Below are 27,389 nucleotides of genomic sequence, written 5' to 3'. Positions count from 1 at the left end.
ACCATAAAGCCTGCTGCATCTTGCGCGTGGTTCATCAAGTATGTATCCGTATGTACCTATCACACTCACGCTAGAAACAGTGTAGAAGACAAATATACAAGACACATGATGGAAGGAAAGATGTCGGAACGTGAAAGGTAAAAAGGGAAAAAGATAGCAAGGGGAAAGCACCAGATAGAAAGGAGGAAAACCGAAACAAACTCTGGAAGATATCAACCAAGCTCTGATCTAAACGATTTTACATCACAATGCATGAATGTTGCTTGCACTGCTCAATGTATCCCTCGTCGTCATGTGGACTGACGATGGCGGAAAGCTCGCGTTTGACACCGTGAATTTGTATGGTCTGGTCTCCCTCGGCGTGCCACCATTTCAAGAATTGAATGCTTCCGTGCTGGAACTCCAGAGAGAAAATCTCCCATTTCCCTCCACTTACAGTGACAGTCGACTTGTCCTTTGGAAAGTGCAATTCCGGAAGGAAGATGAGAGTCGGTGCACCGGAGGGGGTAGGCGAGTCGGCAGTCAAGGATAGCGTAAAGGTGCAGTTCTGAAGATCGAAGCCATGTTTCGTTATACGACCATGAACAGCTTCTGGGCCAGGGCGTACAAAGGCTTCAACAGCACGAAATCCCCGGTGTTCTCCACTTTCTTTTAGCTGGGGCTTTGGGGTAATCGAGGCAGCAGGAAGAGCTGCTTTCAAATTACTCGGTTCAACCCGAATAGCTTGTGAGTCGGCTCTGCTCTGTGAAAACGATGGAGAGGAGGGGTCCAACAGAGTCATACCGGATTCTAGGGATTTCGCGATTGGCAGTTCCAAATCGTCCGGGGAGTAGATTGAAAGATCCTCGCCGTTCCAGTTGTCTCCCCACTTGTGTGAATTCTATTTATTTTCCAGAAACAGTTAATGCCTAGTTCTTTAGATCGGGATCATATATGAAACCTCTCGTACCTCACTAGCATAAGTCCAGAGACTGTACCCGTTTCCTCCACAGCCCTCGATACCAAAATGATTTGCATCCATGGCACTTATTTGGCTAGAATAATCTCCGGTCTTGTACGCATACTTGTCATCCATGTCATAAGGGATGCCTGTTTCGGTCAGCAAAAGCGGATGATTGCCCATGTTTTTATAGCTTTCTTCGCGGAGGTAATGCAGCTGGTCGCGAAAGGAATTTCGAATAGCAGTTTCACCAATTTTAAGTCCAAAGGCCGGAATCCAGTATTTTCCACGTAGTATACCCACTACGTCAACGTTATAATATCTGTTCCTATAGAAGAGTTAATGGAAAACTTTGGCCTGTTTTTCATGACATTAGCTCACCAGTGTTTTGACATCAGGGTAAGTCCGTCATAGAAATGGACAGCGTGGACCATGTTGGGGTCGTCATCCACAGTTCCCTTGATGGTGGGTGGGATTTCCAGGACCGGTGGCTGACAGAACATAATGGTATCTTTATGAACACTACGTAGAGCATCACGATACTTTCGATAATGCTCTAGAAAGTATGTATTGATGAAACCTTCATAATCGAGGGCCTGTCCAGTTCTGGGGTGGGTACCAAAGTAATTACTCCGTAAAAGAGTAAGCGTAGCAGGGTCCCAAACTCCATGTTGCGCCCAGATACATTCCCCGACCTTCCACTGCGGATCTCTTTTCCATCCATACTGATCGGCACGGTCGACCTTCAACCAGACTGATTTTCCTTCTGGATCAACTAACGTCCTGCCTGTTTGATGTGGACCGAATGTACCAAACTCCCATTGCGTCACTTCACAAGGAAATCCTGAGCCTGTCATCATTCCTTGAAATGCGGTGGGAGACGTCCCAAGCTGCAATTGTTGATCGGCTGGAATGACAGAAATATCCGGTATTCCAATCATACCCCTATGAGGCTCATTAACATTCTCCCATCCAATCACCACGTCATCTTCCAACTCCCCTGTCTCGTGTATTCTGACCGCCAGATGCTTGCAGGCAGCAATAAAATGGGTTTGAAGATAGTCCTGGATATTCATCCCATTAATTATTGCTTTTGGGGCAAAGTCCTTCCCAGCCCAGAACAGCGTAAACATCGTTTGGCAGACAAGTCTAGTATAATTGGTACTCCAGATCATCTTTGGGAACGCAGCAGGATCCGGATACGTATTTTGGACTAAGGCAGCTTGCGTATCATGGAAATTTCGTGGATCGAGCCCGGCGGCGTACAGTGTCCATAACGGTGCTCCAGAACCACCTGAGAAACGAGACCACTAGTAAATGACAGTTAGCCGGAAGATCATACACGGACAGGAGCTGTATTCAAAGCATGGAATATGTTACTTACCACATCCTGATGTGGATCCATATATACATAGAAACCATACGATCCTGCAATCCTTAGTAGTTCGATGGTGAATGTAATCCACTCCTCGTCATACTGGCCGGGTCCAGTGTGCTCGATTGCCTCCCACGTAAACACATACCGGATGTGATTGTACCCCCATTTCTTTAGCCTAGAGAAATGTGTGTGCGAGTCTTCAAGAGTAAATGGTCTATTTACAAAGGAGACATCGTCCGCGTCGAAGAACCCGTTGACCTCGTGTGACGGAACATCGGGAATTCTGGGATATTTCGCTGTTGCATCGAGATTAATTCCTCTTAGGATGACTTCTCGGTTGTGAGGGTCACGGAAAACATTCCCTTCGACTCGGAGTCTGAGAGGGGCCATCGGTCGTCCCGTTCACACAGCAAGGCTGGCAGGTAAGGGCGTTTGGTTGAGCAGGCAGCTGGACGAGCTCAACTCGATGACCAGCAGTGGGAGCAGAGTAGTTTAGGAGACGAAACGAAAGAGAAAAACAGAGCAAACAAAAGGTGTAACTAACGAATAACTAACAGAGAATATCCTATATCATGCACCACATCTCACCGCCGCGTATATACTGCGTAGGCAGGGAAGGAAATGGAGAGGACGGGAAACAGTCTCTCCTGGGCAGGGAGAAACTGGCGGTTGCACCGGAAGTGCCGAGTGACCTTCGCGCAGCCCAGCTCGTGGACACTTACTGCTTTGGGGCTCCACCGATGACGCAGTGACTAAGCGGTCTTGGACATGTTTTAGAGGTGCCACGTGAAATCCACATGACAAAGCATCAACCCTCGAACGAGTTAGTGAACTTACTTGACCTGAGAGGGCAACTCGAGATGTAAACTAACATCTCAGCTTCAAACGTTTTTGCCATACTTTTGTATTCATGGGGACCATGCACTAGGACCCAAGACCACCAGGCTGGAGGACTAGGTGGGACCTGAGATTCAGAGGGTTAACTAACTAGTTAGAGAATTACTTCTCCAAAGGGTGAGAAAAGACGAGCCAGCCCACGGAACCATGGCTCCTAAAAGCGCTTTGAAGGCAATCAGGGTGGATCTAGATGCAGGAGATTACTCTCAGGCAGCTGTAAAGGCATCTGAGCTTTGCACCCAGGATCCCAAAAACTATCACGCGTATGTTGCTGCGGTAGTTCGTTCCCTGTCGCTACTTAATGCAACTGCTGATTCAAATGCAACCTTATAAGGCACATCTTCTTAGGCCTAGCCAGAGAGAAGCTTAACGAGTACGATGCATCTGAAAAGGCGTATGAGTTGGCTATCAAGATAAAAGATAGCGATAAGACTGCCTGGCAGGGCCTGGTGGCGCTCTACGAGTCACAGGGCCGGAAAAAGTTGGAGGCGTATGCGACAGCTGTAGAGCGCCTCTGTAGTATCTTTGCGGATACGTATGCATGCCCGCTATACCTCTTGAAGTATGATGATGAAATGACTAACCCTTTTGCTAGTGAGGAGTATGGCCGAGCTCATGGAGTGCTGGAAAAATATATCAACTTTGTGAAATTACATGGGTCGAAGCTTCAATATATCCATGCCCTTCAACTACGGCTACCCACTAGCCCGATCTACAAGTGTGTAGAGGGGTTGGCCCCTAGACCTTCAGAGACATACCTGCGTGTAGCCGAGCTTGCCGAGCAGGAAGAGAAAGAGTTCATCAATCGTGAGATAGGTGAGCGTAGGACTAGGCTAGGCGCAAGGATTGATCAGGTTACTACTGAAGTAAAACGTGAAGCTTTCAACCGCAGTGTACTCAACGAGCTATACCAAGGGATTATTGATTGGGTACATGATGACCAGACACGCCGTTACTATGAAGAAAAGCTGCTTCAGAGACATTATGACCACCTTCGCGTTCTTCCTTCCAAAGAGAAACCCACAGGCAGAGAATTGGTTGTGAAGGCAGCGCGCGATATGGTAATTATCAAACACCCCTTCGAGCTGGCTTGGAGAATTACATTCGACTGGACCGACACCGAAGATCTCTCTAGTCTAGATGTTACCCTGCTTAGGGATTTCATCCGCTTGTTTCCCGACCATGGCCTTAGTAAGATTCTCAATGGCTTTCTCTATACTAACCTTTCCCCATTTCCTTACCAAAACCTATACAATGATGTTGAGAGAACGAACACGACCGAGAACCCTGAAATGGAGGCCCAATATATGGTAGCAGATCATCTATTAATAATGTCAGAGGGTTTAGACCAAGCTTCTGATTCGGTCTTGGCTCATCGAATCATGGGGGTGGTATATTCTCATCTTGGGGAATTCCAGACGGTTATCAAGGTCTCTCGGAGTGGCTTGGCCATCAACTCTACAATAAGACATGACACCGGACTTAAACTCCAGAACACTGATGATTCATTGAACATCTTGCTTGCTACTGCCCTAATCCCACATCAGTCCCCAAGACATCACCCGGAAGCTAAAGCCATATTTCAAGATATACTTTCAAGGAAGCCCCAGGAAGATAGCTGCCTTCTCGGGCTAGGGCTGATCCTGGAGGAGAGCCACGACTTTGCTGCCGCTAAGGATTTACTAGCTCAGGCATTGATCAGAGATGAAAATAATGCCAAGGTCCGCAGCGAGTTATTCTGGTGCAAGGTCCAAAACGGGGAACTGGCGGCTGCCTTGAAAGGGTTCGAGGAAACCTTGCCCCTTGTTCAATGCCCGGGTTCACGCTGGCATAACTTGAGGGCTGAAGTTTTATACCGCATCGGTTTTTGTGAGTGGGAGCTGGATCCATCCCCTTCAGCAAGGAAAAACCGCAATGGCGCTTACTCCAAGTTTCTGGCCTCCATTCAGGCAGATATGAACTATGCACCAGCCTATTCTAGCCTTGGGGTGTATTATGCCGATTACAAGAAGGATAAGAAGAGATCCCAGAGATGTTTTCATAAGGCCGTGGAACTCTCATCTTCTGAGATAATGGCAGCTGAGCGCTTAGCACGAGATTTCGCTGCTCAAGGTGACTGGGATCTGGTTGAGGCCATTGCGCAAAGAGTTGTGGATTCAGGAAAAGCAAAGCCTTCTCCAGGATCCAAGAGGCCTGGCTATAGTTGGCCTTTCGCTGTCTTAGGTGTTGTTGAAATAAACAGACAACTCTACGCAAAGAGTATTGTCCATTTTCAAACGGCACTAAGAATATCGCCCAATGATTACCAGTGCTGGGTGGGCTTGGGTGAAAGCTATTATAACTCAGGGCGATACATTGCGGCCACCAGAGCATTCCGGAATGCGCAATCATTGGAATGCACTTTGCCGGAGTCTGAACGAGGGCAAATATGGTACTCTAAGTATATGATGGCGAATTTAGAAAGAGAGCTCGGGAATTATGCGCAGGCAATAATGATGTATGAAGATGTCACACATCTGAGAATTGAGGAGTTTGGGGTATCTGTTGCATTGCTACAAACTCTAACTGAGAGTGCATGGAAGGCAGCTGAGTCCGGTTTTTTTGGGGCAGCCACTGAGACAGCGAAGCGAGCAATCGAGACCGGCTTATCTATTACAAATTATCATCCTAACGGATTCAACTTATGGAAGTCAATTGGCGATGCCTTCTCTATATTTTCCTGGATAAGCAACAAGTCATCACATTTACCACTCGCACCTTTTAGGGCAGTACTCAAAACGACCTGCGACGTTACCGCTTTCAATATTCTTTCCAACCTTGACGGAGTTGGGGAGAACTTTGACATATTGTTTGAAAGTTTGCTGGGTAGTAACGAAACGGCCCAGGTGATCTCCATATATGCAACTATTCTAGCCTTCAAGTATGCGCTATCTGCTACCGCAAAAGATACCCACGCCCAGGCATTAGCCTGGTATAACCTAGGCTGGGCAGAGTATAGAGCTCACACGCAACGATCATCGTTTTTGAAAGGCCCAAGAAGTAATAAGCGGACAGGGTTCATCAAAGCTGCAACTCGGTGTTTTAAAAAGGCAATCGAACTTGAAGCTGGCAATGCTGATTTTTGGAATGCACTGGGTATTGCTACTGCGTTACAAAGCCCAAAGGTAGCCCAGCATGCGTTTGTTCGCAGTCTTCATCTCAACGAGCGGAATGCATTCGTATGGGCTAATCTTGGAGCATTTTATCTCCTAAATGATGATTATCAATTAGCAAATGAAGCGTTCACTCGCTCGCAATCAGCTGACCCAGATCACTCAAATGCCTGGCTAGGCCAGGGACTATTGGCCATACTTATTGGAGATGCTGTCGAGGCAAGGGAACTATTTACACACGCGTTTGGGCTTGGGAATTCGAATGGAGCTTTTGCAAAGCAGCAATATGCCATGTCTATGTTTGATGACATCAGTAGTAGTCCCGAAGCTACACCAGCTCAACTACTCCAACCCTTATTTGGCCTACGTCAGCTGCGCTCCGTGGACCCTTCTGAACTATTCAATTATCATCTCTCATCACTTTTTGCGGAACGGACCGGAGACCTTGAAGACTGTATTTCAGACTTAGAGACGGTGTGTTCAGGGGTGGAAGCAGCATATGAGTCAACAGAGTCCATCAGTTCGCTGCTAAAGTATGCTCAAGCGTCTGCTGACTTGGCGCGGATACAGCTGGGCCGCCTTGAATATAAAGAAGCTGCAGACAGTGCAGAAACAGCACTAAATTTGATGGTAGAAGAAGGGATACATGAATACCATGGTGGACTATATCAAGTGATTAGACTATCAGCCCATTTAACAGCTGGCCTGGCATTCTACTATCTTGGTCGAATGGATGAATCTATTGAGATGTTCCGTGATGCGATTCAAGGGGCTAATAATTCACCAGATGTTACATGCCTGCTTGCGCAGGTACTGTGGGCAAAGGGCGGAGACGAGGAGAGGCTAGTTGCTCGAGAACAACTCTTCGAGTGTGTTGAAAAATACCCAGAACACGTGGGAGCTATCACTCTGCTAGGAGTCATTGGCCTTCTAGATACGGATGAGGACACCATTGAGGCTGTAGAGTCGGATCTCCAAGCCATGAGGGCAAGGACTGATCTAGATACTCATAGCATCGGAAAAATTGTGAAGCTGCTAGCAAGCATCCCCGCTCTAAGATATGAGGCAGAAGCAGAGGCAATGCGCACCTCTGAAATGCTGAAGCAAGCCACGTTGTCGGTAATGACATCACCAAGCCAGCCACAAGGCTGGATGGCCCTTTCTTCAGTGTCTACTGAAAGGTACGCTGCCGAAATGGCTGTTCGAACAGCACTTGTCAACATTCCGCCTCGTGGAAAGCTCGACGCTGAGGCTCTTTGCCAGGCATATTCACTGGTGGGAACAAGGAAAAGTGCATTAAGCGGAGTTATGGTAGCGCCTTGGTCTAAAAATGGCTGGGACGAGTTGATCCAATGTTGTTCTTGAAGCTGGTCCGTCTGACCCGGTGGATTTTGCCTTTAAGAGTAATTAATATTCAGAATGTAACGGCCATTCCCAGGGCTAACTGGATTGTTCAACTGATAGTTTCAGGCGGGTTCAATGCTGATAGAAGTCTAGCTTTCCGGCCAGTTTTCCATTGGCGGTCTAACCCTTCAATTTTACCTCCAAGGACGGTGACACACTCTGGGTCCAAAAGGGCCGTTCCGCGAGCGATAATAGCATTAGTGATCAGTAGCTTCGTTCCAATTGCCGTTTCCCCTAACTTTATTGCACGTAGAGGCTTCAACTCTATGGCTACCACCTTAGTGCCTCTGCAGTCCTGAAGTATGAGGCGATGCGGCCCCCCTAGTTTTGAATGCTCCTGCCCAGAACTGGCAGAGGGAGCCAATTGCCTTGCGCTTTCGCCTGTAGTATTGACGGGACTGTTTCCTTCTTCAACCTGGACGGCCTGTGGCACCGTTCTAATAACTTCTCTACCCCTAATTGATTCACCTCTCTCAATCCTCTCAATGGCTTCCACCTGGCTCCATACGCTGCTTCCTATGTCTTCTATGTCAAGAATTTGGACAGGAACAGGGCCAGATATACGCCTTTCTTTGATGCTGGCGTTAGAGATATCTGTAGGCAGTACGTGCCTTGTGTTCGATACTGGTATCTCAAGTGATCTCGTAAAGTCAGAGGCAAGTAGTCGGAACAATGCCGTTTGAGTTAGAGCTGGAAGAGGCGTGATTCCAGGTCGCTGGGTAGCAAGCAGCTCTGAGAGCCATACTTCAGAAACTGGCAGGGACCTCGTACTCAATAGGTGTTTCTTTATGTAGGCATGTGGCTCTGGTGTCATCTTCTCCTGTATGAATGATGCGATGCAAAACAACGGGAGCTGGATGTACGCGCGAAGTCAAACAAAAGGGTTGCAAGTTAGGTAATTTGCTTACCTAAGTCAGTTAACCAACTACGTACATAATTACCAACTACGCACGGACCACAACTCTGAACTACTTACTAACAAACCACTTCTGCCTTGATGGCTACTACTGACCTACATTCCTACATAACATCCAGCGTCATCCTCCCGGAGCACAAACAAGCATTATTATACTTTGGATGATGCACTCTAAAAGAATAACTTTATAACGCTTCCTAGCTCTATAATGTCAACGGTATCCTCTCCTCGCCCGTCAATAGCGTCCGCTCGATCCCCGACACCAGCATCATCTCGCCGCCCTTCGGTCGAAAGCGCCAACTTCGCTCCCAGAACAGACCTTCCAAGTAATGCTCTACGACGTAACAGGGCTGCCTTACGAGACTATTATAACCTGCACCCAGGCAGAACTGAACCCTCAAATCAATCAAGGGCAAGGAGTGTTCCACCTACACCAGATGGCGCACGTCCCATAAACCAAATCTCGAACAGTGAGCTTGACAGCCCAAATTTCGATCCAGATGGCTATGTGTCCCATTTACTCGCTACCTCATCCTTGGCTACTATATTACGGGCTGAAAACTCCCTTGTCAGCGACATCAAGACTCTGGATGGAGAACGAAAGGCCTTAGTCTATGACAATTACTCGAAGCTTATAAAAGCTGTTGAAACTATCGGGAAAATGAGGTCAATACTGGAGGAGGAAGGGACTCCTGTTTTAATGACAAAAACACTAGCTCCTGCAGTTGGATTTATTGCAGAGACAGCAATGTCACTTATTCGAGAGCAACAAGAGCTAAGACCATCTACCAATAAACCAACACGGGGAAACGCGATACAGAATGAAGCAGCAGTCAAACCCGAAAAGGCAACCGTGTTATGGGCATTGGACTCCCCAAGACGGTTGAAACGATTATTGGACTCCGGGAAAAGAGATGACGCTGAGCAAGATTGGAGCGAGATACAGTCACTGCTTTCAAAATGGGGTGAAGTTAAGGGGGTTAAAGAGCTTCGAGCTGAGTGTGAACTACTCATGGTCAAGAAGGAACTGCCAGAAGCGTGAGGTATCACTTCTGCCCAGTTTATGCTGATGACTTCGTCTGTATGAAAGACTAGGGTGCTTTTGTTTCTGCTAAACGAAGAAATCGAAAAGTAGGATACACCAGTATCTCGCACTCTCGTATCCATCTCACCGTCTTTATATACTGCAACGAGAACTGATATTTAGCAGCTTAACCCCATATTTCAATGTCGGGATAGTAGTATTGAACATACTATCGGAGAGCTTGCGACCATATCTCCTCAGCGGAATTCAATACTGCGAATCTTTCTTTTATGATAATATATGTCATGGACAAAAAATTCATCATTTTGGGTGATGGCAAGGCAGGTCACTGCATCACTTCCCGATCACTCTATTACTGTGCGTAGGTTCAGCTATTTGATGTCTAGATAGCAGTTTTGATTACAGGATAGGTTTCCATTTCGGCAGCGTCATTCTTATTTCTGACTTCTGGAACGCGAGTTACCCGCGTCCCCCGGCTAACTAACTAATTAACTACCAAAATCAATTGTCAGCTAACTCACCATTGGTTCATTTAACTAGTCGCACGACAGTTAATCAACTAGATAACAAAACTAACAAGTTAGTTAAGTACCCTCATATATAACAAGTGACCTCCTTTTTCCGTACTAATTTTTGCCGACAAAGTAACGGAGAAATATTAACATATCACGTTCATAACTCTTCACGAAATGTCCACCACCACAAACCCCAGCAGCATCTCTACCATATTTCTCGACCAGCCTCCCAGTTGTCTCCAGTTTTGTCCCACGGCCCCTAATTTCCTGGTAATTGGAACATATCTCTTGACAGTCGATGAATCTGATGCCAATGCATCGTCTCCTGAGTCGTCCCGCTCAGGCAGCCTTCAGTTATTCAAACTAGATACCCAGACTTATCGCCTGTAAGTTTATCCCCTAGCAGTGTCGCCTTCCTTTCACTGAGCTCCTAGCAATTTCGTTATAAATGGAAATAAGTCACTCACAGCGTCCAGCTGCCAGATTCAACGGCTGTCGCTCTCCCATGCCGTATTTGACCTCCAGTTTTCCATACACGACCCTTCCCTCTTTGCTGTTGCATTGAGTGCAGGAAAAGTGTCTTTATATAAAATTGAGAAACACCCGCAAAGCGCAGGACTGGAAGTTTCTCTATGTCTTCTGAATACCCTCAGAGTCCACGATGACGACACGAAGCTCAGTTTATTCCTGGCTTGGATTCCACCCTTTCCTGTAGAAGTGGACGATAGTGTAGCACCTATTGTTGGTTTTGCCGTCTCATTTTCTGATGGACAGATCTCTGTTTTCCGGAAGCATGATGCATACCCTACGATTGAACAAGAGTCGATAAAAGAAACTTGCGTGGAAGGTATGCCAATTGAAGTATGGTATTTAGCATTTCAAAGGCGATACGATGGTCAACTTTCTCTTTTCAGTGGAGATGATTTCAATCAAGTTCGGAAAATTACCTTTACGAACGACCCAGATTTTGACATCGACTCTGTTCCGATGAATGACCGGGGACGTTATCATGAAGGTGGGGTCACTGCAATCTTGCCACTATGCAACGAAGATGGAGAGGCCATTATTCTCACAGGAAGCTATGATCAACACGTTCGAGTCTATCAGTTTGGAGCTCGCAGACAAATACTTACTGACCTAAATCTCGGTGGAGGGGTTTGGAGACTGAAACTTCTCCGAGTTGAGAACAATTCCGTGGAGAGATCGCAGGGAACATTGACTAGCTATCTTATCCTTGCTAGTTGTATGCACGGCGGTGCCCGTGTAATCAGTGTAGTTCATTATTCGAGGCACCCAAAGGCTGGGAGTACATGGGGTATCAACATCATTGCTCAGTTCACAGAACATGAAAGCATGAATTATGCTTCAGATGTCTGGCAGAATTACGACGAGCCATCTAAACTGCTATGCTTGTCAAGCAGCTTCTATGATAAAAGGATTTGCATATGGGAAGCCAAGATACAAAATGATGAGGAAGCAGCCCGAATGAACGAGAGAGATAAAACATGATACAATGGTGGCCGTGAGAAATGAAAGTTACTGACATTCACAGCTTAGTTCTCGAGAAGTGTAATATCAAAAATGGTATCTGTTTTTCTTCTTTCTTTCTTTTTTTACTTGTTAAACTATAGTTTCAAGGTCCCTGGCGTATCCGATCGTATTTTCGATTACAGACCCCGTTGTTAATGTGATTTCTTTGCCAGTCTTCTGAGGAGTATTCTGCTCCTCCTGGTCTTGTTGACTAGGGAAGTATACCCGCCCATCTTTCAAAGTCCACCCTCGTTCTTTAGCAAACTCCACAACGGCGCCTTCGGAGTCGAGGAACAATAGATTTTTGGCGTTAGACACGGGAAGCGATGGGTACGCCTTTTCAGAGCAGTCTGCAATTTCGCTTCGGATGGTACCAACAAGTATCTATCCACGGGAAGTTAGCGTCTGTTACCAAGACTGAAAGTAACGAAAGATGGAAGGGGTGGAAGTACTGATGAGAATAGCCCAAAGTCTTCTGATGGAACCCTTTCAGACTTAGTCTCACGCCAGACCTTATCATAGCTACCTTCCATCAAGCTCCTCTCCAGCTCAACAGGGTACTTAATGTACGGGTCAGTCTCCACGGGATGGCCCTTCAAGGATGCTTCCACGACCAGGCCTTCCAGGACAGTGTGAAACTCAGTGTTGTTTCCCATGCTCAAGAGCAACAGCAAGTAAAGCCCGGTTATCTTGCTTCGTTGGCTTGTTTTTAAGTTTATCTTAGCATCTTCCGCAAAGGCTGCCTGTAGGTGCCTTTCAGTGTCGTAAAAGGGCTGTAGCTGCTGATAATATCGAGTAAAGGAAGGGGCATCTTTCTGGCGTATTGATGTGATGGCACCAAGCTCGAGGATTTCACGAGCAAGGGAGATGAGTGGATGAGGGGTCGAACTGGTGGGAATGAGAGCATTTAGCTGGAGAAGTGCTCGCTTTGCACGGCTTAAGAGCGCGGCCGTTCTATCCACATGCTTCTGATCTAGAGTCTGGTGCAAGTCCCGAATCATAGCACGGAGCTCTTCGTAGGCCATGACGAAAGTGTTGGTAGATCAAACGAATAGCAAACCAGGGTAGCAAAACCCAGTGCTCAAGTGCTGCTGAGTAGTATGGTAAATGTCGGCACCTACAGGTTGGTTGGTCTTTGTTGGTGATGATACAACGTCGGGCTGGAGCTTACCTAAGGTAAGGTAACTGCTTATGTAATTTCTCGCGGCTAGACATTTATCCTTGCCGCCAATATGAATCACGTGAAGCAAAGGCTGAGTCATTTCATCGGTGGCTTGGACCAACTGCTTAAAATAACAACATTGGGTACGGAATACTTATACTTTCCGCACAGGTATGAATAAGAGTAACTCCGGTCTATCATTTCTTTGACAGCAATCATAAGAGCTTGTCACCACCTCTGCGGGCGCATTCCCTGTTTAAACTCCGTGCCGAGCGCCGCTTCGGACGTACCATGCATCCCTCACCCACGCTGCCATAGCGGCTGATTATTGACGCATTGCGAAAGTGGATGAATGCCCTCCAACTTCTCGGGCTGCTCGTTGGTTCAAGGAGACCCAGAACACGACTATGTTGGCGATTTCCGACAGGGATCCGTCCGCCCACTAGCCAACACTTTGGGCCACCTAACTCAGTTATACAACTCTGCTGCCCGCTGACAGTTTTTTGGGGCTCGCAAGCGCCAACAATTTCCTTGAGCAGTATCTGACAAATGCTGCTTTAATTACAGGTCAGACAACAGCGAGAGTGAAAAGTGAAAGGAGCCGAAACATATTTACGTCAAACAGCGCTCTATGATCGACGGCCATCCGTGCTCGTGTTATATGCAGCTAGGTTGATCATCTCAACGCTTCAACCACTCATACTTATTTTCCAACCAAGAAAAATAAGCAGCATGAATCTGGAGGATTCACGCCTAGTCCCCTCAAACCCGAAGCGGCTCTTGGCATAGTTTTGCTTGTGGTACGACGCCAATGCCATCTGCTCAGCCTTTCTTGTATTAATTTTTTTTTCTCTCCCCTTATCATTCTGAAGTGTGATCGAGTTAAGCCAAGCCAGTTGGTTCAGAAAGGACGAGAGATATAAAGCAGTTATCCACCCGTCTCTAGCAGTGAGATTCTAAGAGCTTCAATTGCACTCGATCTCCAACACCCCAATACTATAGCCCACAACCCCCATTTACCTATACCGTTCAATATGACTTTTGCAGAGTCCTTCCTTCAAGGCTTCTCTACCGTACACAACTCAATAGGGTACAAAAAAGGATACAACTTTATTCTTTGGTTTATATTTGCTGGAGCCCTCCTTGGATTCACTCTTGCTCGTTTCTCATTCCTGAACTTTGACGTCTTTGAGAGTGATTCTGTTCCTGGTCAATGGTACTTCACGCGCATGGGCCGTGATAAAGTTGGTCTCCTTCTTCATCTTGCCGCTGTGCTACCATGTGGAATTCTTGTCATCTTCCAATTTATTCCGATCATTCGACACAAGTGGATATTGTTCCACCGTATCAATGGCTACATCATCTTTATCCTGCTTTTGATTTCACACGCTGGCGCCCTTATGATTATGGAACACTCCTTTGGTGGTGGCGTGGATATCCAGTCTGCTGTGATTACACTTGTCATAGCCTGCACAGTTTCCTTCTGCCTCGCACTCTACAACATCCGCTGCAAACAACTCGAACAACATCGTGCCTGGATGTTACGCACTATGTTCTACATGGGCTGTATCATTACCATCCGAATCTGCCTCATCATCTCTGCGTCTATTCTTGGAGCCCTCCCGAATCTACGCCACGACGTGTGGTCATGCGATCAAGTCCGGTTCACTTTCTTAAATGGTGCTTCAGATGCACTTAATGCTTTGGAAAAGCTAGCAAAGCTCTTCCCGCAATGTTCCGCACCAAACTCTACAAACATCATGGTTCCAGTCCCTGCTTCACTTAACCTAAGCAACCCTGCTTCGGCTGGTGCAGCATTCAACCTCAGCTTTGGTACGGCTATCTGGATATCCTTTATGCTTCACGCACTTGGTGTTGAAATATATCTCCGTCTTACCCCTAAGGAAGCAGAGCGCCTTCGTCAGATCAGTTATGAGCGTCAGCTGGCTGCTGGTTTCAAGAATCCAGGCAGCGCAGGCCTGGTTGTTGAGAAATTGGGAGATGCGGATCCATGGAAAGGGCCCGTTTAGGACTATCCTCCTGCCTGCCGATTAAGTGTATTTCATTTGTTAAAGGTGTTGAAATGTCGTCTTTCCATCACTTTTAGAGCATTTTTGTTGATAAAATAGAGATACATGATTAACGATTTCACAATTCTATATGAAATGCGTATGCCCCGAGAGTGCAATATCACCAGTGATCCATCGACTATTACGTATAGTCATCATTCGATGCAAGATTGCCGAATGTGGAGAATCATACAAGAAACCAAGCCACAAGCCCTCGGCATATTCTGTCGTTGTAAACATCAGTAAATCAGGACAAAGCTCATCGTTATATATTATTACTATCGGGTTATTCCATATGTTGAACTATCTTAGCTAAGATTCGAAAATTAGGGGTTCCGACTCCAGTTACCGGGTCCCAACCTTCGGTGGCATTCCAGCTTGCATATGGCACCGCCGGAGTGCTCCTGTTAGTTGAACTATAACCAACGCACCCCTTCGATCCTCCGTGAACAATGTCTGTAAACCCTTCCCTACCCTTTCCGTATATGAAAGGATTTAAATAGCCCAGGACTGGCTTATTGGCGCGTAAACGGATGGCATTGAGATTGGCAATAATGGCGGCGAAGGCGGGAGCCGATGCACTGGAGAGGTTAGTAATTTGGATTCTTATAACACAACTAGTTACATTACACCCGAAAGTATTTCTGGAACTGAGGATGGACATCTAACCTTGTTCCAGAGACAATGATCACTTTTCCGTGGTCATAGATCGCAAAATTGGCCCCTTGGGCTGAGACATCGGGAATTCCACGCCCTTTAGGATTATAGAGCCCTTTCCACCGATCTCCAAGTTTATCCAAATAATGCTGAACAGCATCATTTTGGTATCCTGGACGAGAATGGCGATCTGAAAATCCACCGGATGAGAACCCAGTAGCTCGCTCAGGGTTGATTTTAAAAGTTGCGCCAACAGAAGTGACAAATGGACAGCTGGCTGGGAAAGTAGGATTGAAGCGGGTAATCTTCTTTTTATCATTTGTTAAGCAAGATGAGCCGACACCACTATCTCCGCTACTGAAAATAACCGAGACGCCTCGGGCCCCTAGTTGAGCAAATAGGTTGCAAGTTGCATGGGAAAATCTTTCAGGTACGCTCTGTTCATTTTCTCCGTAGGATGTTGAGAGGACTGCAGGAAGTGCTTCCTGAGGTAAACTTAGAAGGTAATGCAATTGATCCAAGTATGGTTCGTTTGAATTATGTTCTTGTTCAGGTTGATCAAGATCCGGAACAAGGGGGCCTCTACCACTAGTTGTATAAAACACTGCTGATGCATTCGATAGACCAAGAGCATACTCAATGTCTAGGCTTGCTTCAATGCTGTTTCTGGTGGAGTTTTGTAGATTTTGGCCGTTTCCAATGTGTGCCACAGAAAAGTTAGCACCTTTCATTTCAGGTGCATAGAGCTCAAGGAATTTGTAAAAGTCGCTATATCGGGCGTATTGGTCCAGATAGCCTGAGACCCCAATGACATTTCTGCAGTCCGGCTTGGCTACGTAGTCTCCCATTTTGTAAAGCTCTCGTAAACATCTTGGAGTTATCGTAGCATTGCAATTTTCGGTTGCATTAGTAGACAAATAGATGGCTTGTAGGTTAGCGATCGAGTTGGCGTGTTTCTTTGGTTTCCCGAACTTCGTAGTCGGTTGTATCATATAAACATGGCGCGCCAGACGAGATGGGACAGAGTATTTTAAAGTCCTGATCATGGAGATTCCTGGGTCTTGTACGTCATGAAAGTGATAAAACCGGGTTTGAAGCATCCTTTCAGCTTGGGAAATTGAAATGACAAAATGTATCCAGTCTCCATCGTCCACAATTGACCGTTTAGGGACGCAGATTTTTCAAGCCAGGATAATATTAAGTTCGAAGTCTCCCGGCGTGGGCGGAGAAGACCTTTCAGATCCCTCCTGGACAAGTGCTTGCCATAGTTTCGATGACCTGGAGTTGAAATGTCGAGAACTATTTGCTCAAATGTACGAGTGTTCTGTTGGCCCACAGCCAAGTTCATGCGAACGGAGGTTTCGGGGGATGGGGGATTCCCCTGAACCCATCCTTCAGGAATAGCAGGAAGATCTTCAACAACAGTGCGATATGTATTTGGAAAGGCTACAGTCATAGCAAGAAAGAGAGGTATAACACTGTGCCATCGTAGTAGCATCTTTAAAAAAAAAAATATGGCTGATGTTCACGCTCCAGATGCACTCGCGGAGCAATATTCGATCTCAGTACCCACGATATAAAGCAGCAGAGATAGGTACTCCAAAAGCAAGGACTGGAAGCGGCAGCTCTTTTATAAGGATGTAAGTGAGGGGCCTGCTTCCTTGTGACAGGCTATGCAGTTCTGTCTATTGTATTCACTGTGAATATTAGGTCGTATCTGTGGCACTGAGGAGAATAAGAGAGCTTACAGTATATAAAACCCCGCTTCACCTGTACCATAGTCAGCCAAGCAAAGAGAAACCACAATTCATAGCCCACAGCCCTTATATCCAAATAAGTATTCCACATAATTTTATGAAGCGCAACTGTTTAACACATACGTTTTCCAGTTCTCGTGGAGGTATATACATACCAAGAAGCCTTGGAGTCTTGAGGAGTACGACATAATGAAAGTCTAGAAACATGGGTAGTTAGTATAAGGCTATCATTTCCAATAACTTGTGAGATCGAGCAGAGTACTAACCTTCCACTATCCATTAATGCACCGCTGGTCTTGGAGATAATCGACAGACAAGCGTGAATGTCAACTAACTAATTCCTACAAATTAAGGGGTTTCAAGTTTCAAAATCTGCAGACCAACTGCTGTATAGGGAGGAATTAATTGTGGCTGTCGGACTCACACTTGAAACCATTCTATTTGCAGGCTGGAGGAATTCCTTTCCTTGACCTTGAAATAAAAATAAAACTATAACTAATTTAAGGTTTAACATTAACTAAGAGAGACTCACTAACTCATAGTTAGTTAGTTAACCTTAAACCAACAAAACTTAACGCACTTTGAACCAAGCGAAAGAGTGCTGATTAATTAAATCACGTGATACCCCGTCGTTCATAGCTATATGAAACTCTAATTGTTTCTCTCTGTGGATAGTGGAAATCCTTCAAGTATGGAAGCAGAAAGCACCCATGGATGGTAAACGACCACCGAATCCTACGGCCCAATCGTATATTCGAGCTTATTACCCCAGCCATGAAGGCAGCGAACAATATTATCAGCCCAATAGTCTCCTGCCGCTAGGCACATGATTAATGCTATATATACCAGCCTGCCCCCGTATCCATTTCCCACTTTTCCTGTCTGGCAGTCAAAAAATTAGAATAACCCCTACCCAGCGTTCAAGTTGCTGCATTTTGCGGTTGCAATGGCTCCTAACACCATATATATCATCACTGGTGCCAGTAGAGGCATTGGCCTGGGTCTCGCGCTAGCATATATTGCCCGTCCCTCCACCACTGTCATCGGCATCGTTCGTAACGAATCTAGTGCTTCTGCCCTTCTGGAAGCTATGAACCAGTCTCCCAGGGGAAAGAATAGCGTTCTTCGGATTGCTCAACTTGATTTCTCTATGAGACTCACGCCACAGATCATTCGCGAACGTATCAATATTGCCGCGGGCGATTTAAACCACGTCAACACTGTGATATGCGCTGCTGGCCATGTCACTGCTATAATGCCGACTGTTGAAATGGCCGCCGAGCATCTGCGGGAGTGCTTTGAGATTAACACCATTGGGCCCCTGATGGTTCTCCAAGCAGTCCGAGACCTACTGGAGAAGGGAAATGGCGCAACAGGGCTACCGTCAAAGTTCATCGTTCTCTCCTCATCTGTCGGATCCATTGGGCAAATGGAGCCTTTCCCTGGTGGCGCATATGGCCCGAGCAAAGCTGCAGTCAACTATATTGCGAAGTCAGTTCATCTCCAGATGGCCCAGAGCGGAATTGTTAGCGTAGCGCTTCACCCGGGATGGGTACAGACGAAGATGGGCGACTTTATGGCGAAGGCATGGAACTATGCTGGCGGGCCCCCTGACACTCTGGAAGAAAGTGTTAAAGGCATTATTACAGTCATTGATGAGGCCACCCGTGTTAAATATTCTGGGAAGTTTGTAACTCAGGCTGGAGTGGAGATTCCGTGGTAGTTAACAGGTGGAGGCTAGATTTGATAACCCCTTGCCGTAATATGTATGGCCAAAGATGGTACATGAACTCGCCAGAGCCTTTCCCCTTGGGTATGGAGATATGTATTACCAATAAGTCTTTAAACTGTTCGAGGAAAGAGATGCTGCTAAGTGGTTAACTAATTCGTTGACCTAACCAGTTAACTATTCATTCTCGAACGCCAGAAACAGATATTTGACTTTTGAGAGTAAAATACCACCACAAGCTACCATTACACCAAAGGCCTTGAATAGTAAATGGACCATCCGCTTAAACTCGTCGTTGGTTGTAACTATGCAGTGCCCTGACATTGCTTCGCTGTAACGTAATATGCAACGTGCGTAAAATCTTGTCAACCAACTAACAGGAGACTGAAAGGCCATACATTTAACTAATAATAATTGTATGTATCCGTATGTAGCACCAGCTAGTTATATGCAGGTTCCATATATTAATAACTCTAAAGCCCACAACATATCGGTGATACATGAGGCCAGTGTGGGGTAGCAAGCCGTTGTGTACTGTGATATTTCCTTGGCTAGGAAGGTTATGAAAATGGTGAAAATTCTCGTGAGCTTACGAGACAGGATATATAGCGTAGTGCATGGGAGTACAACATGATAATAATACGTCAAAGGGGAAGTAACAGGTTCTATTTCAAATAATTACCGTATGTAGGATATTCCCTTCCTCAGATGGTGGGATCTCAGTAGATGGAAAATGTGCAGCACATTAGAGACAGGATATAAAGTAAATGTATATGGCATTTATGGAAAAGCTAGTGGACCTACTTTGCTCTGAGAGTTTGATGCTATTTAACACCTGTAATAAAAGTGAGTTTACTCAAAACGCCAGTAGGGCAATAGTGACAGAAGGCAGCAAGCTAGAAATGAGGAAGATATGTTACACCATCAAGAGCGGACATACTGCTAATTCTGATAGAAGTTAGATCACGTAGGTCTTAGTCTAACTTGATCGTGCGCAGCGATGTTACTTTGTATGTTAGGATAGGGATACTAGTACTGTGAAAAAATCCATCCTGGGCCCCCTCTGGGGGAGACTCAAAGGCGACCTGGCTTGCTAGTAGGTTAGATGCCGCTGAAAGCAAGAGACAAACACAGTTAGCAGATGTAACCAACCGCGCATAAACGCGAAGGTGACAAAAGGTCAATTCGTACCGCAGGCGCTGAGGAACGCGTTGAGAGTTTCCTGGTTACGAAGTGTGGCTGAAATGATGAACTCCTTGAGATAATAGTTATCAAACAAGTCCTGCAGGGTCGATAAAAAAAGTGGTATCAAGTCCAAGTCATAGAGCTAGGGTTCGACATGTGGACAGCAATGGGAGCCATGCCCACGTCATGGATATTAGTGATCTATTCAAAATCTCTTTATAAAAGTGCATGGTTCAACTATGCATACCAGGTCAGCCCCTAATGCGGTGTCAATGCTGACGCGTTGTCCATTGTCCTGCACGTTATCAGGGCATTCCAGTGGAGTACCCCATTCCCAGATAGAAGCAGTGATCTTCTTCGAGGTTAATTTGTTCCAAGAAATGCACTCTTGAATATTCGCAATCAATGCTGGATCCCGATCTGTCGCTATTACTCTGCTAGCGCCAAGGCTCTTTGAGCAGTACATAGATACAAGCCCTGTTCCCGCTCCTAATTCAAGAACGTTTTTTCCACTGATAAACTCTTTGCCAGTTTGAGTGGAAAGAAATGTTCCGAGATGCAAGGCGGCTTCCCAGGTCCGAAAACCAGTAGTTCCAGCAGCAAGGATCAACCCTCGATTTTCTAGCGTAATAACGCTCTCGTCGTGTTTGGAATCCAGTACCACAGGCGGTGTGTACTTGATGTAGGACAACTGTTGGGTTTGTTCAAGCGGTGACAGCTTAGGGCGAGAAATGAGAATACCCCAACTTGTCATGAGATCGTCTAGGATCTCCTATGAGTAAAAAAGGAGAAGAAAAATTTCACCGGTCAGGGTCTGAGGCAGCAAACAGTTAAGAATGCATAACTGAAGGAAGATAACGGGGATTCATGGGAAAGATATGTAATTCTGTCGACGTATCATGAAGGGGAATATGGGTGGGAAGAAAGGGGGGTTGCGGACTTCGTACATCCTCCTCAGGGTCAGTGAAAGACTCCTCAATTGTCGACAAGATCATTTTAAGAACTCGAGTACGGTAGTTCAACGGCGGCAGAGGCCATACCGTGTCTTCACAGAACATATTCCGGTTGATCCATTGTTGCACCGGTAGCTTTAGCAGTACGTTGCCTGGTGGAAAACGCAGGCTCTGCACTTCGACTGCCTGGAAATACTGCGCAGCGAGTAATCTGAGGCCTGATGCTTCATCGGGGGACATCGATTCCATGGCTAAGGCTGCCTTGCTCCACTCCAATCTATCTCATCGTCTCGTACGGAGTAGTTGTCGACCAAACGTCTCTGGTCGCGAATTCTCGTGTCGTTCATGGAGCTTTAGTTACGGTGGTTGGTTGCAACGCTTACCTAAGCCAATCTAACCGTGTCCGGTTGGCCCTAACCGAAAGCCCACACCAACGCAAGGACGTAAAAAAAAATCGAAATTAAATCGTCAAAAGTTCGACGACAGCGACAAAACATTCGACCGCAGCAATCGACAACGCCTCCCATCGACCAACGCTGCACGGATCTTCTTCGCTCTGAAGATTCTGTTTAACGTCCATCGGAGGCCTTCTCGCATCACGCTCCGACATCATGGCTGACGCTCCCGTTACCCTGCGGACTCGCAAGTTCATCCGCAACCCGCTCTTGGGCAGAAAGCAGATGGTTGTGTAAGTGACTGCTTTCTATGTTTTCACGCCCACGCTCCCGGCATAGTCAATATAGCCCGCTCGAGGTTATGAGGAAGATTTCAGGAGAGAAGAAAACAGAGGAAATATAGTAGGAAGGCGCAGATACATTCGAAAATGAATAGGCGGCGGGGTCTCGAAGCGTCGACCAATTTTGCGCATCTGAGGTTTGCATTATAGCATACAGTCAGCTAACAAGGGCGTTATTTTTGGGAAATAGTGACATCCTTCATCCTAACCGCGCAAACATCTCTAAGGATGACCTGCGGACGAAACTTGGAGAACTCTACAAGGCCAACAAGGACCAAATATCAGTATTTGGCCTCCGCACCCACTATGGTGGTGGAAAGACCACCGGCTTCGCCCTTATTTATGACTCCACTGAGGCCTTGAAGAAATTCGAGCCCCGTTACAGACTCGTCCGCTATGGCACTGTCGACAAGATTGAGCGACCAAGCAGAAAACAACGTATGTTCCCCTACCGCAAGAAGTTTAGTAGAAGGCAGCGATCTTTTTCTGCCATACGGGGGGTTTATGGCTGACACACCCTTTTTCTCCATATAGGCAAGAGCAGCAAGATCAGAGCTAAGAAGCTCCGAGGCACGGCTAAGGTTAAGGGTGTCAAGAAGGCCAAGAAATAAGCAGCTCGCGGGCAGTTGCTGGTTTGGCGGTTGGATTGGAGTCTTGCACCTTGAAATTTGCCTTGATGAACAGCGCTTCTCAAAAGTTGTTCGGCATTCATGTCCCAAGACAATCAATGGTGTATGCTAGCTACGAATCGAAACCAACGGGTGGGCTTACTTAGGCGGCGTCACCAGATGGATAATTAAATTCCAAAATGTTTCCATTTATGTTCCTTTGAAATTAATCCTTGCCCCTCCCCCCGTCTAGATGTGAAATACAAGAAAACCCGATAGTTCATTCCAGCTTAAGACCGGTGGCCCATTATCTTGTTACTGGAGACATGGAGACGTTTATACCGTTAAGCTCAACTGATATGAAATTACTCGAAATAAATGCAGAGATATAAATCAAATGAAATCGGGAGAAAAGTACGCCTTACCCGTTACGAGCACTTCCAACCCCATTCAAGACCCGGAAAAAGAGGTTCCAACATATGACGAGTCCCAGGACAAGTGAAACTCTTCCATAGCGTCGCAAAGAACGTCATGAGAATAATAAGGGTAAAATGAGAAAGCATTGTTGTAAATAGGAGAGCAATATTTTGGCTGCAAAAGGCTGAGGTGATAGAAAAGGTTTAAAAAAAAAAAAAATCAATCAGACCCAGGGTCGCCTCAAGAGGTATTCTCATAGCGATTCCTACCCCGGACACTGCGCTGTAATAGGCATTTGTTCTTTGTCTGTACCTCACAAGTAACAAAGAATTAAGGGTATGGGTATTTAGAGAAAGTACACATCGGGGGCTTGAGTACCCAAGTTATACGGACATGAAGAAGGGACGGTGGAGCGACACAGCGCTATGTATATGGAGTACATGTAGTCATGAGAAAGGAGATGCGGCCAAGTACTACCGTAAAGATTGCTACGAATTTAATAGCAGCTCGAGGCACCCGTTGTCAATTGAGGAGAAACAGCGGTTTTCTCCACTGAGTACATGTTCCCTGCAGACGTTGTGTATTGTGGTCGTTCGTACACCTCACCGCTCACCAGCATGCCCCCTGGTGGCCTCATCGAACCCAGTCGGTGGCTCCTGTTTGTGGAATGGACATATTCTGACACGCATGTATCTGTGGAGCTTTTGAGTCTGGTCATCTTGTTATTGACGTGCGGCTCATCTGAGCCCTGTTGAACATCAACAGAAGTATCAACAGCTTCATTGACCAGAAAAGGGGCAGAAGTAACGCAGGCTTGAAGGGCGCTGGAAAGTGGAATATATCCAAACCCGCAATCAATAGGGCTTGGGGACAGTTTGACATTCACCGAGAGAGCTGCAGAAGTATCACTGCTCGTAATGGGCCGTGTAATATCGCTGTCAGCTGCCAGTTGGTAGGCTTGTTTGTATGTAGCGGTAATGCTAGAACACACAGTCGGGCTAGTCGAACTGGTACTTTCCATGATAGCCGCAAGGGTATTGTTTCGACCAGTTGCCGGGTTAGGCAAGGTTCTATCTTGCCCCGAAGACAGTGAGCTCATGACGGGAAAGAGCGTGACGGTTTCACTGGACGTACATTTTTGAGATGGGCGTCCGAGAAAGGGAAAACTCGGCGATAGCGAACCGCTTCCGTCATGATCGGGGTACGTCCCTGCATTTGTAGGATCCAGTGTCGTTGGCAATCGCCAGTTCCTCGCTGGAGGAGAAGTACCACAAACAGCACTTACTCCTCCTGCCCCAGTAGAGCTTGGAAGAACGTAGGAGGAAAAGGGAAGATGATACACTCCTTCCTCTCCGTATCCAAAGGGATAATTTGGAGAGTAATAGGAGGTTCTGTTAGCCAGAGCGTGCTGCTCCGAAGTAGTTCCGTATTCGAGCCCTGGCTGCACCGCTGAGTAGGCTGGTAATCCAGCGGAACCGCCGTGGATGGATAGAGAGTTTGCTCTTAGAATGTGAGTATCATAAGCTGCCTGTTGCTGACCGCAGTTACCTGGGGAGCTCGAAGAATTTGAAAATGGATACGCCCACGAAGAATAGCTCGCCTTTGTCTGAAGTGGGGAAGAATTGACCTGCGTTGAAGTTAAAATCAGGCTCATGGTAAGGGAGGTGACATGGCATTTCACTTAAATGGGGTAAACCAACCCGTAAAAACAGACATCCTGTTGTTCCGGAGCTCTTGCAATTCGAACACGCTTCACCATTGCCAAGGTCACCGCTGCATTTTATTTTCCTCCTACGACATCTTGCGCACTATAGGCGCCCACCGCCAGTCAGTAGGTATATGTATATAGTAAAGTCCAAAAGTATCATACCGCAACTTGGGTGCGGCGCCGTTGGTTAGGCCCGTTGGTTTTGCTTTCACAGTCCACGCCTGACCGATTTTGGACAAAGTTGCCGTCAGAAGCACCTTCGCTTTTCTCTCGCTTAGGATGCGTAGCTGGGCTTGCAATCGGGTGTGTTCGCCGCAAAATTTTTGTCTCCCCCTGACTCTTGTAACAAGTGCGGTCCATGGCCTGCAACATCTAGAGTTATCAGTGCTGTTTGTAAAGGTGTTGCTTGTATAAATCAGAAAGAGCTCGGCGTGTGTAACATATCACTTAGGGCCTCCAAAGTAGTTCTAAAGTCAGGAGTAGAAGAGTGAAAGAATCAGGAGTTGTGGCAGTAACAAGATAGAATTGAGTTTTGAGGTTGGGATATAGTTCTTCGGAGACCATTTGTAAATCCGGGAACTTCTGGGAGGGAGAGTGTTTTAAACCCAAGGCAACACCCCGTGTTCTTCAGAGAGTTCTGGTGATGTACTTCATCACACCCTTGTTCCAGAACATGTTGATGGAGAGTAAAAGTGTTGGCTTACCGAAGTTTGCCTAGCGCCCCAGAAATTGTTTTGAAACTTTGTAGTTCAACTAGAGATTGGAGGTTGTATATCGGTTTGATAGTGGCTGGCTCCTTTATTATGTTCCACCAGAGCACTGTAAGTCCCCGGTTGTACTATGCCGCAGGGTCTCAGTGGGTATAAAGTAACATGTGTGCAAGAATCCGCTAAGAACTTGACGATTGAAAATAAATAATAATAACAACAGTAAGAACTGTAATATTAAAAATAAAAGTAAAAAAAATCCCCAAAAATAAGAATAAGGATAAAAATAAAAAATAATCGAAGAAAATTTATAAAATAACATAAAATAGCGGATATGTAAGGTGGTGTGGTGTGAGTTAGTGTCACAGGAACATGTCACACGTTGTCAAATTACCCTCTTGGTACCAGACGAATAACTGGCGTTGTATAGAGCAGAATGGGGGCAATGGTCTTGATAAGGGAAAGAAATATGAATATGGAGCGAGTCCATGAACTTCGCTCAGGGCCATGCCATCTTATGTACCTCCCTACTTACAGTAGGCAGGAACACTAGGTGGTTCATCTTCTCTTGCCTTGACAGTTGAAAGACAAACAAATAAGAAAAAGAATACATAAACGCTTCTTTCTTCGACTGGAGTGAGCGATGTGGGTTGAGCAAGTAACCGGCCAGAGCGTTTGTCATCGAGAGATATATGTACGGGGCCTCCTGAGAAACAATGATGAATGTCGCTGATAGTTTGGGTGAGGCATGTTTGCTAACTTGCGTCGCGGCTGTTATTATTGGCTGGATGCAAGGGGCAGCGCGGCGTCAAGATTTGTAGGAGAAGCAAACATCCTTGGACTTTGGCGTGGAGTAGAAAAAGTGCTCTCTGGGTGACCTGGGGATGGAAGCGTGGCGTTTATGATTTCTGTTCGATTGTTGTTTCATCCCAACTAACGTTATCATCGCCCAATTGGATCACTCCCTCTTAAGAATCCTGCATGAACAAACTGGCCTCGTATATGGATATAACTAGCCTTGCAAACTAGCCGTTTCGAGAACATGACGCCCATTGGTATTTTTTTTTTTTTTTTTTTTTTTTTTAAGCGTACTCCGTATGAGGCAGACAATTTGTCGCAGAGCCGTTTACAGGGTCCAACCAACTGATATTTTCAACTAAGATCGAATGGTCCAGAGAACGATTCCCACATATGGCGGAAAAGTATACGCCCTGTTCGGAACCCAATTCCAGAAAGTTGCACAGGGAAACTTAAGGGATCTAGCTTCAACATAGGATTCTAGAAGGGAGAGTGCTTTGTGAGTAGGCGTGTAAGCCCACAAGCAATCCAACACACCGATAGAATCAACAATATTGTGTTGCTTGGTCTGCATGGAGGCACGAAAGAAGCGGATATAATCCCAACCCTTTCTGATGGGGGGGCCTGCGCCCGAATTATTATTGCGCGAGAAGTGGATTTATTCAAGGCGAACACTGCATTGAAGAGTCACCCACCCCCTGTACAGGGGATGCTCTCATCCGCAGAAAAATGCTGTTCATCAGTCACAATTTCAATCTTCTGGAAAGCCGTAGAAAAATGTGTCTAAGGGCCATGGTCAAGCTAGACGAACTCCATGTTACTTGCATCAACGCCAACGGAACAAAGCATAAGTAGGATGTATAACCACCCCACACCATCTTGCATCCTGCATGGTGCGCATGAGACCCGATACTATCTGCTGCCGTGACGAATCTCATCCCCGTATATGTATATCACAGGAGAAACACACATGCAAGTCATGTAGGTTGTCCAACCCCGGGCGGAGAGATTATTTGGCAGCCATTCCACCGCATGGTGATCAACACTCAAGACACCAAGGCTCCACAGAATATCCCATGCTAGAATGCTCAAGACAAAGCAAGGCACGGGGGATGTTGCCATACCA

At 46.3% G+C, this 27,389-nt stretch overlaps 13 protein-coding genes across 13 annotated transcripts; 6 read left to right on the top strand and 7 right to left on the bottom strand.

Annotated features, from left to right (window-relative positions):
• Positions 1 to 238: 238 nt before the first annotated feature.
• Positions 239 to 2,708, bottom strand: ARB_04685 (uncharacterized protein; the record flags this gene model as incomplete). Its single annotated transcript, XM_003017755.1, has 4 exons — positions 239 to 880; positions 950 to 1,268; positions 1,322 to 2,250; positions 2,325 to 2,708. 4 exons carry the CDS (start codon positions 2,706 to 2,708, stop codon positions 239 to 241), a joined length of 2,274 nt encoding a protein of 757 aa, XP_003017801.1.
• A 654-nt stretch (positions 2,709 to 3,362) lies between these two features.
• On the top strand, positions 3,363 to 7,732 carry ARB_04684 (uncharacterized protein; the record flags this gene model as incomplete). Its single annotated transcript, XM_003017754.1, has 2 exons — positions 3,363 to 3,478; positions 3,574 to 7,732. 2 exons carry the CDS (start codon positions 3,363 to 3,365, stop codon positions 7,730 to 7,732), a joined length of 4,275 nt encoding a protein of 1,424 aa, XP_003017800.1.
• Positions 7,733 to 7,820: 88 nt separating this feature from the next.
• Positions 7,821 to 8,585, bottom strand: ARB_04683 (uncharacterized protein; the record flags this gene model as incomplete). Its single annotated transcript, XM_003017753.1, has 1 exon — positions 7,821 to 8,585. One exon carries the CDS (start codon positions 8,583 to 8,585, stop codon positions 7,821 to 7,823), a length of 765 nt encoding a protein of 254 aa, XP_003017799.1.
• A 310-nt stretch (positions 8,586 to 8,895) lies between these two features.
• Positions 8,896 to 9,729, top strand: ARB_04682 (uncharacterized protein; the record flags this gene model as incomplete). Its single annotated transcript, XM_003017752.1, has 1 exon — positions 8,896 to 9,729. One exon carries the CDS (start codon positions 8,896 to 8,898, stop codon positions 9,727 to 9,729), a length of 834 nt encoding a protein of 277 aa, XP_003017798.1.
• A 692-nt stretch (positions 9,730 to 10,421) lies between these two features.
• ARB_04681 (uncharacterized protein) lies at positions 10,422 to 11,756 on the top strand (the record flags this gene model as incomplete). The annotated part of the gene is made up of 2 exons (XM_003017751.1): positions 10,422 to 10,633; positions 10,724 to 11,756. 2 exons carry the CDS (start codon positions 10,422 to 10,424, stop codon positions 11,754 to 11,756), a joined length of 1,245 nt encoding a protein of 414 aa, XP_003017797.1.
• A 111-nt stretch (positions 11,757 to 11,867) lies between these two features.
• Positions 11,868 to 12,802, bottom strand: ARB_04680 (uncharacterized protein; the record flags this gene model as incomplete). Its single annotated transcript, XM_003017750.1, has 2 exons — positions 11,868 to 12,161; positions 12,230 to 12,802. The coding sequence occupies 2 exons, from the start codon at positions 12,800 to 12,802 to the stop codon at positions 11,868 to 11,870; spliced, it is 867 nt and encodes a 288-aa protein (XP_003017796.1).
• Positions 12,803 to 13,973: 1,171 nt separating this feature from the next.
• ARB_04679 (uncharacterized protein) lies at positions 13,974 to 14,969 on the top strand (the record flags this gene model as incomplete). The annotated part of the gene is made up of 1 exon (XM_003017749.1): positions 13,974 to 14,969. One exon carries the CDS (start codon positions 13,974 to 13,976, stop codon positions 14,967 to 14,969), a length of 996 nt encoding a protein of 331 aa, XP_003017795.1.
• Positions 14,970 to 15,634: 665 nt separating this feature from the next.
• On the bottom strand, positions 15,635 to 16,657 carry ARB_04678 (uncharacterized protein; the record flags this gene model as incomplete). The annotated part of the gene is made up of 1 exon (XM_003017748.1): positions 15,635 to 16,657. The coding sequence occupies one exon, from the start codon at positions 16,655 to 16,657 to the stop codon at positions 15,635 to 15,637; it is 1,023 nt and encodes a 340-aa protein (XP_003017794.1).
• Positions 16,658 to 16,707: 50 nt separating this feature from the next.
• Positions 16,708 to 17,163, bottom strand: ARB_04677 (uncharacterized protein; the record flags this gene model as incomplete). Its single annotated transcript, XM_003017747.1, has 1 exon — positions 16,708 to 17,163. The coding sequence occupies one exon, from the start codon at positions 17,161 to 17,163 to the stop codon at positions 16,708 to 16,710; it is 456 nt and encodes a 151-aa protein (XP_003017793.1).
• Positions 17,164 to 18,368: 1,205 nt separating this feature from the next.
• ARB_04676 (toxin biosynthesis ketoreductase, putative) lies at positions 18,369 to 19,145 on the top strand (the record flags this gene model as incomplete). The annotated part of the gene is made up of 1 exon (XM_003017746.1): positions 18,369 to 19,145. The coding sequence occupies one exon, from the start codon at positions 18,369 to 18,371 to the stop codon at positions 19,143 to 19,145; it is 777 nt and encodes a 258-aa protein (XP_003017792.1).
• Positions 19,146 to 20,331: 1,186 nt separating this feature from the next.
• On the bottom strand, positions 20,332 to 21,529 carry ARB_04675 (uncharacterized protein; the record flags this gene model as incomplete). Its single annotated transcript, XM_003017745.1, has 3 exons — positions 20,332 to 20,478; positions 20,584 to 21,108; positions 21,284 to 21,529. The coding sequence occupies 3 exons, from the start codon at positions 21,527 to 21,529 to the stop codon at positions 20,332 to 20,334; spliced, it is 918 nt and encodes a 305-aa protein (XP_003017791.1).
• A 371-nt stretch (positions 21,530 to 21,900) lies between these two features.
• Positions 21,901 to 22,636, top strand: ARB_04674 (uncharacterized protein; the record flags this gene model as incomplete). The annotated part of the gene is made up of 4 exons (XM_003017744.1): positions 21,901 to 21,977; positions 22,033 to 22,086; positions 22,216 to 22,463; positions 22,560 to 22,636. The coding sequence occupies 4 exons, from the start codon at positions 21,901 to 21,903 to the stop codon at positions 22,634 to 22,636; spliced, it is 456 nt and encodes a 151-aa protein (XP_003017790.1).
• A 910-nt stretch (positions 22,637 to 23,546) lies between these two features.
• On the bottom strand, positions 23,547 to 24,704 carry ARB_04673 (hemagglutinin protein, putative; the record flags this gene model as incomplete). Its single annotated transcript, XM_003017743.1, has 1 exon — positions 23,547 to 24,704. The coding sequence occupies one exon, from the start codon at positions 24,702 to 24,704 to the stop codon at positions 23,547 to 23,549; it is 1,158 nt and encodes a 385-aa protein (XP_003017789.1).
• Positions 24,705 to 27,389: the final 2,685 nt, after the last annotated feature.

The sequence above is a fragment of the Trichophyton benhamiae genome, assembly GCF_000151125.1.
Source record: "Trichophyton benhamiae CBS 112371 chromosome Unknown contig01293.0, whole genome shotgun sequence".
Lineage (NCBI taxonomy): Eukaryota > Fungi > Ascomycota > Eurotiomycetes > Onygenales > Arthrodermataceae > Trichophyton > Trichophyton benhamiae.
The sequence above is the reverse complement of the archived record's forward strand: the minus strand, read 5'-3'. Positions and strand labels throughout refer to the sequence as shown.